The sequence below is a fragment of the Neoarius graeffei genome, chromosome 16 (assembly GCF_027579695.1).
Source record: "Neoarius graeffei isolate fNeoGra1 chromosome 16, fNeoGra1.pri, whole genome shotgun sequence".
Lineage (NCBI taxonomy): Eukaryota > Metazoa > Chordata > Actinopteri > Siluriformes > Ariidae > Neoarius > Neoarius graeffei.
The window spans coordinates 53645112-53660934 of NC_083584.1; the positions used below are offsets into that span (position 1 = coordinate 53645112).

At 38.6% G+C, this 15823-nt stretch overlaps 3 protein-coding genes across 5 annotated transcripts in view; 2 read left to right on the forward strand and 1 right to left on the reverse strand.

Moving 5' to 3' along the window:
• Positions 1–3225, forward strand: part of kank2 (KN motif and ankyrin repeat domains 2) — a 49282-nt gene extending 46057 nt beyond the window's left edge. For all 3 annotated transcript variants that reach the window (XM_060943182.1, XM_060943184.1, XM_060943183.1), the window contains one exon: positions 14–3225. In XM_060943182.1, the coding sequence (XP_060799165.1) occupies positions 14–73 (60 nt within the window). In that variant the 3' untranslated portion in view covers positions 74–3225. The remainder of the gene's footprint in view (positions 1–13) is intronic.
• A 5691-nt stretch (positions 3226–8916) lies between these two features.
• LOC132900107 (hemoglobin subunit alpha-2-like) lies at positions 8917–9608 on the forward strand. Its single transcript, XM_060942148.1, has 3 exons — positions 8917–9011; positions 9172–9379; positions 9480–9608. The coding sequence occupies exons 1-3, from the start codon at positions 8917–8919 to the stop codon at positions 9606–9608; spliced, it is 432 nt and encodes a 143-aa protein (XP_060798131.1).
• Positions 9609–14358: 4750 nt separating this feature from the next.
• LOC132900109 (hemoglobin subunit beta-like) lies at positions 14359–15084 on the reverse strand. Its single transcript, XM_060942149.1, has 3 exons — positions 14978–15084; positions 14644–14866; positions 14359–14487 (listed from the first exon to the last, which is right to left on the reverse strand). Exons 1-3 carry the CDS (start codon positions 15067–15069, stop codon positions 14359–14361), a joined length of 444 nt encoding a protein of 147 aa, XP_060798132.1. The 5' UTR covers positions 15070–15084.
• Between the last annotated feature and the right edge of the window lie 739 nt (positions 15085–15823).

The window sequence follows — 15823 nt, forward strand, 5'->3', positions numbered from 1 at the left end:
TTATTATTCTCAGGTGTCTCCAAAGTCTCAAATTGTGGGATCCCCACCATCTTCATCTGAAATTCTAAAATGAAACACTAAGGCTGATTCCTGTGTGGACATACTGTATACTCATTGTAATTGTGCGTACAGTTGATCTGTGCAAATATATCTGGGTTTTTTTTTTCCATATACCGGTATGTATGTATGTGTGTGTGTGTCCACTGTTATTATCACTTAATTCTATGCTAGTGCATTTTCAGTGGTTTCAAACCTGAGGCCTCATTTATTAAATCCTAAATTCCAATGGTATAATCTAATATTAAAAATGACGTACCAATGGGGTACTATGAAACCTAAATCTGCAGTGAAAATGTTCTTATACATATGCAAAGTGAAAACCATCTTCGTTTTTGTCTTGTGCACCGTTATGCTAATGCACTCACTTTTTGTCTGATGAAAGACTTTTTTGCCATTCCAGTGTGACATTAAGTGAATTATTTGATTAATGAATTGATTGATTGATTGATTGATTGATTGATTGATTGATTGATTGATCGATCGATCAATGAAAATGTTGAGGAAAATCTGAATATAAAAGAAACATTAAACAGTATATGTTTGAGAAAGGGCAGTTAAGCATAAGGAACAGCAGGGTTTTACTGACTTTTCAATGCTCAATAACTAAATTGCAAACAAATAAATAAAATTGCCTTCAGTAGCCCTTAGAGACATAACCAATATACTTTAATGCAGAGCACTTTAAGTACACATTATTGTCTATGTTTGGGAAATAGGATGTCTTGAGTCAATACCAGAAAAGAATCCTGTATTCACAGGGATCTCACAAAAGATACTATATGGTTGAAAGTTTGTGGCCACCTGAACATCACACCCATATGTTCTTTTTGAACACCCCATCCAGTTGTAGTCCCCCTTTGCTCTTCTGGGAAGCCTTTCCACTAGAGTTTGGGGCATGGCTGTGGGTATTTGTGTTCATTCAGTGATAAGAGCATTAGTGAGATCAGACACTGATGTTGGGATGTTGAGGCTCCAGTTCTAGTTCATCCCAAAGGTGTTCAGTGGGGTTGAGTTCAGTCAGGACTCTGTGCAGGACACTCGAGTTCTTCAGTCCAACCTTCACACACCATGTCTTCATGGAGCTTGCTTTGTGTACAGCAGCATTGTCATGCTAGAACAGGTTTGGGTCTCTTAGTTCCAGTGAAGAGAAATTGTTATACAGCAAAGAAAGACAAGCTATACAATTGTGTGTTAACTTTGTGGCAACACTTTGGGGAACAACTACATATGAGTGTGATGGCCAGGTGTCCACATACCATTTGACCAAATAGTGTATGTCATTATGAAACATTCAATTTACTAAGTGCCGCTTCAGCTCAAATTTTTAAGTCTGATAAATACAATGAATGTTTACTGTCATGGTCATTGTTGGTGGTTTTGATTACCAGCCACTAGAACTTTTTCTTCTTCTTCTTTAGGCAACAAACCGAGGTGAATCTTATTAATGTTATTGCGGTGGCTACAGGTGATTGTGTAATGTTGCCACTCTAAGAGATTATATGAGAAAATAGATTTTAATTTGGATGTACAGTCAGCTTCATATTTATTGGCACCATATAAGAAAAGAATATGTCCCCAAAAATCAAGCTAAATGCTGAAGGAGAAGCACTTTTTCAGCTGAGTGATGTGCATGTAGGACTTGTGTCTGAGCAATCAGCATGTAAAATGCTAGAATAACATGTCCTTTGATGCTGATATTCAAAGACAAAATATGCACTTTTCTGAATAAATGAGGCCCCTGGTTTCCAATGCCACGCTGCTTTGAAGTCTGATCAGTTTGTTTCCATATGCTAATCTATCTAGAATTTATTCTGTTTTGAATTTGACTCTGAGTAAAGCATCATGCATATCAGACATGATAATTTTCATGATCAGGCAGCATATTCTCCAATTATTCTGCAATACTGTTAAAGCCATGCAATCATGTTTTTCTGGCTGTTCTACCCAAATGGTTTTCCAGTGCATTTTTCCCCCCAAAAGCTTTCACAGAAGTTCCACATCAGTGTTAAGTTGCTTCTTCCCTTTATCCCAAATTTGTTTACCTGATTTAAAAATATAGTAACTAATTAATTACTTCTCTGACAGCCATTCATTCTTTAATCCATTCCTTTATTAATTCATCTTCAGTAAGTGCTTTATCCTGGTCAGGGTCACAGTGGATTCGGAGCTTATCCTGGGATCACTGAGCGTGAGGCAGGAATACACCTTGAATGGAGAGTCAGTTTGCTTATAATGTTGTGGTATTTTTACTCTTTTAATGCAATAATTAATAGTTGTAATTTCTATACATATACAGTGATGTCACAAATAGAACCTATACTGACTCACCCTAACTTTGTTCTTTGTGAAAACTAGCAGCAATATAACACATGCTCCATGTTTATAGACTGTTGAATAGACTTACAATAGCTATACTTGTATAGTGTAATTTCAATGTGTACTTTTTGCCTCACAAAGTGAATAAATCTGAGTTTTAGAATGTGTATGGTACACTATAAACAATTACATCCCAAATGGCACAATAGATGAGCTGATACTGAGACTGAATTTTCCAAAACCACTATAAAATTTGTGTGCGTGTGTGTGAATACAGTGAGTGGTTGGACACAAAGGTATCATGAATAAGTAAGGCTTTTTCATGACTGCATTAAGGTACTAAGTTGTATGAGGAAAGTGGCTAAGAGGTGTTTTCTAATGACTGGGTGAGCTGCTGTGGAAGATTCTGGTGGAGTTTGATGCAGAAATAATTGGCACTGTAAATTAGGGGGCTCCTTCATTTTCTGTTCTCATGTGGATCTAGAAAGTGTAAAATAAAGGCTCAGAACTCTCGATGAAGAATGTGCTGTAGATTTTTAGAAATAAGGATAATATATACCGTGCCCAAACGTTTAATTGCTTTTCTATACAATTTGTAGTTTTTGAAACACGGTCATTGACTTGAAACATTGTGTAATATGAACACTAATTAGATTTTATACACACTTTATCATCACTAGTTTAGAAAAGAATTTGTTTTATAATCTTTTGTATTTGTTTTATTACCACTAACTCAAACTTTATATCTTTATCTGTGACAACTATGTATGTCTTTTTGGCACCTTTGACTCTTCATTTGTAATTACTATTGTTACCTTTATAAATAAATCCTCACGTTTGAAAAATAAATATAGACCTTATATAAGTTGCTTACATTTGTTTAGCATATTCTGAAATACCTTTGTGAAATGTATAGGATGTTATTTGTGGAGGCACGGTGTGATTCTTTGGGTTATTTTGAGTTTATTTTGTCAACGCGAGGGGGTACTGGAAGACTAGTCTAAATTATGCTTAATGATATTGTCAGAGTTGCAGGTATATGCATCACGGGCGATTGCTCTAAGACAACGAGGGAGGCTCAGCCTCCTCTAAAAATGACGAACATCGTGTAGGATGAATTGCGCTAGGCTTATGTTATAGCCGACCTTATAACATTGCTATTTCAGATCCAGAATCATAGAAATATATGTGCTCAACCCAACTACAGTGCGAAATCATTCCGTTATAACTTTCCCCAGTTCGCCTAATGTGTGCGTGAGTTTTTCCCCCTCGTGACAGCGCAATGCAGCCCAGCCTCAGTGCACTTCAATGGCATTTGGGAGCTCTGCGCTTTTCAATCTCAAAATGGAAGACGATTATTGGACAAATACTGCGAAAACGCCCGCCCCATGGACTCCCAGCCTCACAGTGGGAGGGACATGGCAAAGCTTTCCTCGAGGAGACTGGTGATTGGTGAAAGCAGCCGGATATTTTCTTTGATTGACAGCTCGTTTCAAATATAGACAGGCAACGGTGAATTTCAGTTCAGTCCCATGCGGATTCGCAAGTGCTGTGGTGTATTGTAAGAGATCAGCTTACATTTCGATTTCATTCATTACATACGGTTTCTACCAGCTTTTTTTAGTTTGTATATATTTTCATTGTAAATAAAGTGTAAATATAGTGTTGTCAAGTTTGCTATCTTAGTTCCAGAAATGTCGTTTATTTGAGTGACTGAACTTGAACTTGAGGGGGCTAGTCAGCTAGCAAGAAAGTTGCGCACGGATGCCAAGCATTGCTGATTTAATTTTGGCGAAGCCATTTGCCAGTCTTCCTTTCGAGGAAAAAATTAAAATTAAAGAGCAGGGTAGACCAACGCCTCAAACTGACTTGGTGAAAAAGGTAGGGAATAATACTCGTTCCTTTCAGCTCTCCTGGTACGAGAAAGTGAATTGGCTAACAGCAAGTGACCCACATCAACAACAGTAAATAGGCTACTTTAGTAATATGTCATGGATGGACCAAAAATATAGAATCTATTTAAAATGTTTATGCTGAGTATATTATATTGGAATATATATTTCTCTGGATATGAATTAAACACAGCTACAATTTGGAAAACATTTTTAAACAAAAACACAGCCGAGAACATTTCACACTACAGACCTGGATTAAAAGTGAAGGGTTATCAAAATTGTCAATAAAACATTTCTCAGTCAAAATAAGTAAAATATAGGGAAAGTGTGTTTGAATGAAATGTGTGGCACCCAGCTCTGTGTTTGGCTCCCCAAGGTCAGTGCTTGTGCCTATTCCAGAACACTCTGCTGTTACTGCTGAGGTTCCTGACAAAGAGCTGCTTTCAATAATGATCAATTTTTAAACAACATGCCACAATTTTAAAATATAAAATGTTAAAATATAACCCCCCCCCCCCCCCCCCCCAACACCACCATCATGTATATTGGACAGTAGGCTAATGGGCCAAAAGAACCTGTTATTTCACAGTTTGTGACCCTGCCAACAATCAGCCAGATCAGAGGCAAGAGTATGGGCAAAATTGATGTGTTTTTTCTTTTTTCTTTTAAAATCTGGAAATATCGTAACCGACCAGCCTCCCCTGTTTGAAAGACTACCAGCCGCCACTGGTATGCATAGAACATAATTACAACTGATATATGGTAGTATTTATGAAAGTTGCATTGTCATATAAAGCATTACCACATGACACACTACAGTGTAGTACACTGACCCCAAAACACCTTATATCAATAAATTATTACTGTTTTAGCAACTGCAATCTGAACTCACTGGCGAATTTTAAGCAGATTGTCACAGGACAGACAAGTCTGAAATCTTGTCTGTCCAACCAAATTTCAGCCTGTCCGAATGATGGGCCAAAGGCCTGGAACAATGCAGCTGGGGGTCCAGGGCCCTAAGGCGGGCCCCGGAAGCTGAAGGGCTTTAGATGCCTAGAGATGGCTTCTCAGCTATTTCCAGGCACATTTTTGTGATCTGCAAAGGCCAAATAACACTAGATATTAGTTGATATTAGTTGACAAATGACAAATTGAATATAATTTACAAGAAAATGTCAGAAGATCTTTGACAATTTCCATAGCTGACTATGGAAAACCAGAGCACCCGGAGGAAACCCACACATGCAAACTCCACACAAAAAGGCCCCTGTCAGCCACTGGGCTCGAACCCAGAACCTTCTTGCTGTGCTAACCATTACACCACTGTGCCGCCCTTACTTGGCTTTTTATTATTCTTTTTTTTTCTTCTGACCAATTTTTTGTGAATAATTCCTCAAGAACTGCTTAACATAGAAACTTTGTTCGAACTTTTTTTTGCGTACATCTTTTAAATGACACTTAAGCTGTGTTATTTTCATTTTTCTACACTTTATACTTTTTAGACATTGAAGGTATATGCATAGAACGTAATTACAACTGATATATGGTAATAAAAGAAAATTAGAAGTAGATTAGACCCATGTCTTTACAATTTTTCATGGGCCATCCGGTTTGATGCTTTTGAAATACAGACGGACAAATGTGAAAATTACCGGTCAGTGTCCGCCGGTCTGGCCTTATTTCCCACACTGTTATTATCTTGATGCACGAAGTTCCCGCACCCTGTTGAAATCCAACAGGACTCACCCAGCTCGCTTTTCACTGCATTCGTGTCATGAGTGAAAAAACCTAACCTAGGCCTTCTTATTATATAAAAAAATTTATACCATAAACTGTTCAGCTCAATTCCACATAATTTATTTTGTTTATTTTTTAAACCTTATTAATTAAATAAAAAAACGGCAGGCATATCTCGGTATCTGCAATACCAAAACTTTTTTTTTTTTTTGGGGGGGGAGCAGGGAGCCCCCCTCTTAAGTCCATGCTAGTATTTGAAATACATTCTGTAACATTACAATTTTTCTTCACTGGAACTAAAGCCCGGCGCACACGGGCGATTTTCCCGTTCTGGGAAAGTTGCAAAGCACCATGACTATTACAGAGGACTGACACACGAGACTCCTCCCTTAAATGGCTGCTAAAGCCCGGCGCACATGGGCAATTTTCCATCGCTTGGTTGTGCAACTTTTTGACGCAAGTGAAAAATTGCTTTTTGTGCGGATATTTGCGACGGCGATTTTTTTGTTGCTTACGACAGATCACCGGTATCAAACATGCTTGATATTCTGCGACAAAAAAATTGGCAGTCGCTCACTTGTTGCAGAGATATTGCCGCGTGTGCGTGTCTTTGCTATAACGAAGCAATCACCTCCAAAGGCTAAACCAATCCCTGCCTGCGAAGTAGTCACGTGATTTCCACGTGACTTGCATCCCCCTCCCCAAATCGCCTGCTAGTTGCAGATAACGCACACACGAGAGGGGAAACTTGTGTCCAAAAATCGCAATACGCTTGCAATGAGAAGTTGCCGGTGTGCGCTGGGCTTAAGAGGTCCAAACCTGCCCCAGAATGACAATGCCCCTGTGCACAAAGCGAGATCCATGAAGACATGGTGACATGAGCTAAGAGTTTGCATATGTCCATATGACACAGCAATATGTCTAGGAACGTAACAGGCTGATTTAGATACTTACCAAGGGTGATGTATCAAGATAACATGTGCATGTATTCAGTAGATAAGAACTGTTGCTTTTTAATCGCATAGACTTTCTAAAACCTGCAACAAAAGAGCACCACTCAATTAAATGATATGCAGCATTTACCATATTGGGGGTGTATTCAAATCAAATACTCAACACACGGGATTTATTTGGCTGAGTCACAAATGTTTGTGACAAGCAAAGGAGGTCAAGAGAGATAGCACACTTATCATTGGGTGAGGTTGGCCTTTTCCAGGAATGCTTCTCCACAAGCACTGGGTTCAAGCTGCTGGCACTAGATGTACAGCCTGTATCACTCTTCATAACGAGATATATCCATCCAAGAGTGTTACTACTACTACTACTACTACTACTAGTAATAGTAATAATATACGATGATGTATCAAAAACAAATCACTAATACATAATAATGAGATTTATGAAAGCATGAGCTACTATGTGTACGAAAGTGCTTCATTCATTCATTCATTCATTCATTCATTCAGCTAGCTAGCCTGCCTAAAGGGTATCTCAGCACTGCTTTCAACTGTATGCCTGTTGGTACCTATATTAGGGAGGTATTAAATTAAGACCACAAATAAAGCAGACGAGATTGGTAGTTACTCTATCAGTATCAGAAATATATATTTTAAAGTGAATGAAAGAAATGCAGCAAGAAAATAGATCACAGGAGGATTAGGCAGGCAAAACAACTTACTGGTTACTGACACGGCATTTTGAAATGACTGCTTCAAATCTGCAAATTAATGAACTAAAATCAAGCGAAGTTTGGGAGTAATAAACTGTATCTGCCAGTCCTCATTCATGAAGATCTACTCTCTGGCAAAGTTTGCTGCCAACGATCATATCACACAACTGATCCAGTCATACATAGTAGAGGAAAATGTGTTAGATTAGTTTGTGTGATATATCTCTATAGCAGTGGTGACCAAGGCTGAAGCGTAATTCTCAGCTGCAGCACCATCACTCTATAAGACTGCAGTGAATAAAAGCAGATGCTGTATTTTTGATCATTTAGTCACTTGTTGTATAACATTTTAAAACAATGGTTTTCAGAAGAAAATTCTGTTTTGTTTTGTTTTTTAATTCAAGTATATTTATCTTTCTTTTTTGATTTCTATTATTATAGCCCCTCAAACAAAGTTGGGGGGGGGGGGATACAAGAATCACCCTGTATGTCCGTCCATCTGTCTGTCCATGTGTCTTGTAAGCGCAACTCGTCCAAAACAGTTTGATGGATTTTGATGAAACTTTACACAGTTGCAGTATACCACCTGAAGATGTGCATGAAGGAAAATAATCCTGGTCCGATGTTTCAAAGGAGAGATGATTCAACTAATTCCCTTCCATATGGCAATATATGATGATGGGCTTGTAAGCACAACTCCTCCTAAACGGTTTGATGAATTTTGACGAGCGGGGGGTGGGGTGTGTGGGGTGGGTGTGGGTGTGGGGTGTATTCTATAGTGAGTTTACTCACAGTTCTAGTTCGAATAGTCCCACTACTGATAAACTATCATCTATACAACATGTTGTTGTACCATTGTCCCTTTTTTACTGTCTCAGTAATGTTGTGTTTGTTCTTTTATAAAATTCTTTAACAGTTTAATTAGACAGATTATTTCTCTCATTTCTTTGGATGGCGTTCTTGGTCTTGAGATTTCATTTTTCTTTTGTTTCCATTGGGTCAAAAATAATAATAATAATAATAAAAGAGCCACTGTATAAGGCCTAACTGAATTTAAATCTCCTCAAAAAGGATCTAAACTGACTAAAGGGTGCAGTCAGGGTGAGGGGGTGATAAAGCTGAGGGAGGGGCTTAAAGTGCTCAGTCACTCCGTTTTCCCGGATGCTCAGTGCATATAAAAAGCGGCCACGCATCCAAAATGTGTCAAAACTTTTTGGCAAACTTCTGACAGCTAAGAAAATGAGCCTTAACGCAAAGGATAAAGCCGCAGTGAAAGCTTTCTTCAGTAAAGTCAGTGGCAAAGTTGAGGAAATTGGCAACGAGGTCCTCTCCAGGTAGTAAACTTGTCTATTTTTGTGATTTACTCATTCTTTTTTTTCTTGAAACAAACTGACATTTAAGACCAAAAGGACCGTTTTCTTTTGCCAGTTTGACTGTGTGCTACTTTGGCTATGCTACACACTATATAATCCATTATCATGTGCTATTTTGTAGGACTTTTGTTGTCTATCCTCAGACGAAGATTTACTTTTCCCACTGGAAGGACTTGAGCCCAGGCTCTGCCCAGGTGAGGAAGCATGGACTGACAGTGATGCAGGGAGTCCTCAGTGCTGTTGAAATGATTGACGACCTCAGAACAGGTCTGCTCAGCCTCAGCGAGCTGCATGCCTTCAGGCTGCGAGTGGACCCCTCCAATTTCAAGGTCTTTTTGGAGTCAAATTGTTTCAAAAAGATTTTAGATGTTTGATTGTTCGCTTTCGTAACACTGCATTTTGACATTTGGCATCTCTAATGTGTTTTAGATCATCTCGCACAACATGCTCGTGGTCTTTGGCATGCTGTTTCCCAAAGACTTCACCCCTGAGGTCCATGTTTCGGTGGACAAGTTCCTCGCACAGGTCAGCCTGGCTCTCTCTGAGAAATACCGTTAAGGACGATGCTCCTCTGTCTGGATTCAGCTGAGAGTGTATTCGCCTTCAGTGTGTACTGAAAATAAAACGCACTCACTATAATGTTGGTGTCATTATTTGTAATATATAAACCTTTGTGTGTTGTGTCCAGACTAATCAAGACAAGGTAAATAAGCAAGCATAGTCCATTTTGTTGCTTTTTTCATTTTTTATATTGTTGGGTTCTTCTCTTATGTGCATACAATCTCATATAAAATGTTTCATTGGAAATACTAGTGCTTGCAAAGATAAAAATTAAAAATAAGTACAAAGAAAAAGATTAGAAAGGTTAAAAGATATTAATGCAGACCCAGAGGGAGGGAAGGAATGAGTGAGAAAGATGGTTTACTTTACTTCCTCAAAGTAGAAGAAGAAGAACAACTTTATTCATCACACACTTGTGAAATTCCTCTCTGCATTTAACCCATCTGAAGCAGTGAACACACACATGCTGAGAGTGGGTACATATGCTAAAGTGTCTAAAAAAATTTTTTTTATCTTAAACATATCTTCCTTTGCGGCGGCACGGTGGTGTAGTGGTTGGTGCTGTTGCCTCACAGCAAGAAGGTCTGGGTTCGAGCCCCGTGGCCGGCGAGGGCCTTTCTGTGCGGAGTTTGCATGTTCTCCCCGTGTCCGTGTGGGTTTCCTCCGGGTGCTCCGGTTTCCCCCACAGTCCAAAGACATGCAGGTTAGGTTAACTGGTGACTCTAAATTGACCGTAGGTGTGAATGTGAGTGTGAATGGTTGTCTGTGTCTATGTGTCAGCCCTGTGATGACCTGGCGACTTGTCCAGGGTGTACCCCGCCTTTCGCCCGTAGTCAGCTGGGATAGGCTCCAGCTTGCCTGCGACCCTGTAGAACAGGATAAAGCGGCTAGAGATAATGAGATGAGATGAGTGTTATTGTCAGAAATAAAGCTAGTAAATTGATCACACCCCCATCTAGCTCTATAACTGAGCTGTTAAACTACATTCCAGTGCTGTAACCATTAAGGGACTGGACAAAACGTGAGCAATGAGCACACACATACTCAGAGCAGTGGGCAGCCATGCTAACAGCACCCAGGGAGCAGCTGGGAGTTACTGTAGGTGTCTCACTCAAGGGCATATTAACCTAACTGAATGTCTTTGAACTGTGGGGGAAATCAGAGCACCCAGAGAAAACCCACACAAACACAACATGCAAACTCCACACAGAAAGGCCCCCGCCGGCCACGAACCCAGAACCTTCTTGCTACGAGGCAATTGTGCTAACCACTTACACCACAATGGCCACCCAAGATGTTAATATAAATATATAAAATATTTATATATATATATACACACACACACACACACACACACACTTTGAGTAAGTAAAGTTATATATACAGTGGTGCTTGAAAGTTTGTGAACCCTTTAGAATTTTCTATATTTCTGCATAAATATGACCTAAAACATCAGATTTTCACACAAGTCCTAAAAGTAGGTAAAGAGAACCCAGTTAAACAAATGGGACAAAAAATATTATACTTGGTCATTTATTTATTGAGGAAAAGGATCCAATATTACATATCTGTGAGTAGTAAAAGTATGTGAACCTTTGCTTTCAGTATCTGGTGTGACCCCCTTGTGCAGCAATAACTGCAACTAAACATTTCCAGTAACTGTTGATCAGTCCTGCACACCGGCTTGGAGGAATTTTAGCCCATTCCTCCGTACAGAACAGCTTCAACTCAGGGATGTTGGTGGGTTTCCTCACATGAACTGCTCGCTTCAGGTCCTTCCATAACATTACAATTGGATTAAGGTCAGGACTTTGACTTGGCCATTCCAAAACATTAACTTTATTCTTCTCTAACCATTCTTTGGTAGAACAACTTGTGTGCTTAGGGTTGTTGTCTTGCTTCATGACCCACCTTCTCTTGAGATTCAGTTCATGGACAGATGTCCTGACATTTTCCTTTAGAATTCGCTGGTATAATTCAGAATTCATTGTTCCATCAATGATGGCAAGCCATCCTGGCCCAGATGCAGCAAAACAGGCCCAAACCATGATCCTACCACCACCATGTTTCACAGATGGGTTAAGGTTCTTATGCTGGAATGCAGTGTTTTCCTTTCTCCAAACATAACACTTCTCATAGAACTAAATAGTTCTATTTTGGTCTCATCCATCCACAAAACATTTTTCCAATAGCCTTCTCGCTTGTCCACATGATCTTTAGCAAACTACAAATGAGCAACAATGTTCTTTTTGGAGAGCAGTGGCTTTCTCCTTGCAACCCTGCCAACAACACCATTTGTTGTTCAGTGTTCTCCTGATGGTGGACTCATGAACATTAACATTAGCCAATGTGAGAGAGGCCTTCAGTTGCTTAGAAGTTACCTTGGGGTCCTTTGTGACCTCGCCGACTATTACACGCCTTGCTTTTGGAGTGATCTTTGTTGGTCGACCACTCCTGGGGAGGGTAATAATGGTCTTGAATTTCCTCCATTTGTACACAATCTGTCTGACTGTGGATTGGTGGAGTCCAAACTCTTTAGAAATGGTTTTGTAACAGTTTCCAGCCTGATGAGCATCAACAACACTTTTTCTGAGGTTCTCAGAAATCTCCTTTGTTCGTGCCATGATACACTTCCACAAATATGTGTTGTGAAGCTCAGACTTTGATAGATACCTGTTCCTTAAATAAAACAGGGTGCCCACTCACACTTGATTGTCATCCCACTGATTGAAAACACCTGACTCTAATTTCACCTTCAAATTAACTGCTAATCCTAGAGGTTCACATACTTTTGCCACTCACAGATATGTAATATTGGATTATTTTCCTCAATAAATAAATGACCAAGGATAATATTTTTGTCTCATTTGATTAACTGGGTTCTCTTTGTCTACTTTTAGGACTTGTGTGAAAATCTGATGTTGTTTAGGTCATATTTATGCAGAAATATAGAAAATTCGAAAGGGTTCACAAACTTTGAAGCACCACTGTGTGTGTATATATATATATATATATATATATATATATATATATATATATATATATATATATATAATTTACATTAAATATTAATATAAATATATAAAAGATATTAATGCAGACCCAGAGAGGATAGGAGAATGAGAAAGATAGTTTACTTTACTTACTCAAAGTACTTTCTTTGATATAAAATGAGATACGTTGACAGATAGATGACTTTAATAGTTTTTCTTTAATACCTTTAAAAGTATAAAGTGCAGAAAAATGAGTAATTGAACAAAGTTTCTATGCTAAATGGTTCTTGAGGAATTATTCACAGAAAATCAGTTAGAAGAAAAAAATATTGAATAATGAAAAGCCGAGGAAGGACAATAAAGTGCTTCATTTTTTAAGCACTGTAATAAATGTACCTATGGTCATATGAATATGCTCAGTACTGTAGGTTATTTTTTGGGGCCACTGCACCACACCACTTGTGATGCGTTTTGATAAATTAGTCATAAATAAACAATACTGACATTTCATCATTTGTATATTCATGATTTGCTGTTTATACACTGCAACACGGCATCCGTGATTGAAATACATTACATGACATGATATTACATTACAGGCATTTAGCAGAAGATCTTATCCAGAGCGACATGCAACATAGCCAGAGCAGCCTGGGGAGCAGTTGGGGGTTAGGCGCATTACTCAAGGGCACTTCAGCCATTTCTGCTGGTCCAGGGAATCAAACCAGTAACCTTGATGTCACCCTACGGTTGTTGAGCAACATTCAAAGGAATTGATGATCATCTCGGTCAGTGGAGAGTCATTTTCACCCTCTGCCAGTCTGTAAATTTTTTGTCCCCAGTGTCTGCTGCTTGACCTTGTTCTTCTGAACTGCCATCTTTGAAATTTTGAGGCTGGAAGCAACCTGATGCTCACTGTATCCCTCTGCCAGTAAAGAATCGAACCCTTCTTTTTCTCATTCAAAACTTTTCATTTTAACTCTTTTCCCATGATAAATAGATATTGGTCTATTCCAATTAAATTTGAGGTACTACTAGCACTGTTTTTTTTTTTTTTGCCATCCAAACTGGCCTTATTGCAAGAGGATAGTGATGACCACAGCAGTGTTTTTTTATACTTTTCCTCATTAAATAAGACCTGGTTCAGGTGATCACCTAATCAGTACCTCATTAAGTTAAATTATGTGTGCTTGTGTTGGAATTCCAGCACAGACACTGGAATGAAATGGCTACCACATGCTGACTTAAGAAAAAAAAATGAAGTGGTCTCTTAATTTTTTCCCGAGCTGTATGTATATTCTTTATTTGCTGTTCATACACTGCAACACAGCATCTGTGATCAAAATGCATCCGAGTGTGACTTGGGCAGCATGAGGTTCTGTTTGTATATCTACAGCCTGACATAATAATTCACCCTAAGCCTGACCCGAGTTTAATACAGTATACAGAGATAATTTAGAGGTTTCTGATCATTTAAATCAATTTTATCTAATTTTGTGTGTTTGCTGCAATATAAGTAGGCTAAATTTGACAATAATTCAACTGGAAAAAGGTTTTATGGAAATAAATTTATTTGTATGGAAATAAATGTAGTCTGTCCTAGTTATTTGGGTAGCAAGATTCCTAATCGACCACACAACTCTCCAATTAATTTTGGTTATTTTATTGAGACATTTCTTTACTTTCACAAGTGCAGTATTGGTTTTCACACTGAAAATGTTTGTTGGTCCTTTCGGTTTAAACACATTCAGCATTTAATGGTACTGTTTTCCGAGTGCAGAGACAACCACAGCCATGAACTTCTGCAGAGCTGCCTGCACTTCAGCTGTGAAGCTCGTACCCAGAGTGGAGGCAACTACAATGGTAATGCAGTCTGCCAACAGCTACAGGAGGAAACAGAGGACAAAGAATGAACACAGGTTCAATGATAAAAGGAAGGATTAATGTAGGCTAAGTGTTAAACTGCCTATGAATTAACTAGCAGAAGTAATGGCTTATAAATAAGCAGCAGAAGAAGAAGTAAGTAAAATAAGACGCACCCTGAAGTTATCAGGATCCACGTTCAGTTTTTCAGAGTGCAGCATACTCAACTCGGTGTAAGTGTCCTTAATGTTGTCCATGTTCTTCACTGCTTTCTCCAGACCACGCATCACTGTCAAGCCATGGGCAGCAACCTTGGAATTTCCCACGATGGCAGCTGCATTATACAAGTTTCCAAAGCTACCGAAATACCTCTGGGTCCATGGGTACACAACCAGACACCTGAGTAACATTTTAAACAGTATTTATAAATGTTAATTTATCAAGTCTTCTCAAATCATTGATTTAAATATTTCTCTGGGTGAGTAAAACAGTATATTTGCATAAATGTACCTTGCCAGTGCCTGGTGACCAACAGACGCGTAATCGATCTTGGAAAAGATGTTCTGGATGGTAGTGCGCTCGAAATCTGTCCACTCAACCATGTTGCTGGCTTTTGAGGTTTCACAATGTTCTGATGAAGAGCCCTGTAATTTAGGTCCTGTTAGGCTGCTTATATATGCCTCTGACCGCATCGCCCAAGAGCCGTCAACAAACTCTTCATGGGTGTGTTCAGCCTCACATCTGAATGGTTTTGATTAGATATGAACAGGCCATTTTATCTTTCAAATGGTTATCATAGTACTGGACAAAGCTTCCTGTTTGCACGTGCAAATTGTTTTATGGAAACTAGTAATGTTGTTGTTGTTATTATTATTATTATTATTATTATTATTATTATTATTATTGGCATATTCTGTAGCCCATCGTTTTAAATGGCATTAGTTGAAATTACATAATGAGTGCATTCGATAAGGACCGAAAACATGGGCCAATTAATTACTAACTTACTATATTGATATCAGTCTTAGTTATTGAGTTTTAAGTAAATCACACTAGTTGGTCCCTACAATTACACCAGTATCAGTGGATGCTACAGGTAGAAATATCTGCAACTAGTTTTTAAAATGCAGCCAGATTCACAACAAACTTTATTGACAATAAACTGTTAGCATTCAAATAATAGTATGTATATATAAGCAAGCAAACAAACAAACTCTGTTGTTCTCAACCACTTTTGATATGTATGTATGTGTGTATGTGTGTATGTATGTATGTATACACTATTGTATGACTTTGTATATATTATTTTCAGACCATGATGAGAGGCTAATGTTGCCGAAAGAAACCTGCGTTGTC

What these genes read in the sequence shown, in the direction of transcription:
- LOC132900109 (XM_060942149.1), bottom strand. Translation starts at nt 15,069, where the DNA reads ATGGTTGAGTGGACAGATTTCGAGCGCACTACCATCCAGAACATCTTT. An exon ending in GGTCACCAGGCACTGGCAAG is followed by an intron (nt 14,867 to 14,977) that starts GTACATTTATGC and finishes AATGTTACTCAG; the next exon opens with GTGTCTGGTTGTGTACCCAT. An exon ending in TGGATCCTGATAACTTCAGG is followed by an intron (nt 14,488 to 14,643) that starts GTGCGTCTTATT and finishes TTCCTCCTGTAG; the next exon opens with CTGTTGGCAGACTGCATTAC.
- LOC132900107 (XM_060942148.1), top strand. Translation starts at nt 8,917, where the DNA reads ATGAGCCTTAACGCAAAGGATAAAGCCGCAGTGAAAGCTTTCTTCAGT. An exon ending in GGCAACGAGGTCCTCTCCAG is followed by an intron (nt 9,012 to 9,171) that starts GTAGTAAACTTG and finishes GCTATTTTGTAG; the next exon opens with GACTTTTGTTGTCTATCCTC. An exon ending in TGGACCCCTCCAATTTCAAG is followed by an intron (nt 9,380 to 9,479) that starts GTCTTTTTGGAG and finishes AATGTGTTTTAG; the next exon opens with ATCATCTCGCACAACATGCT.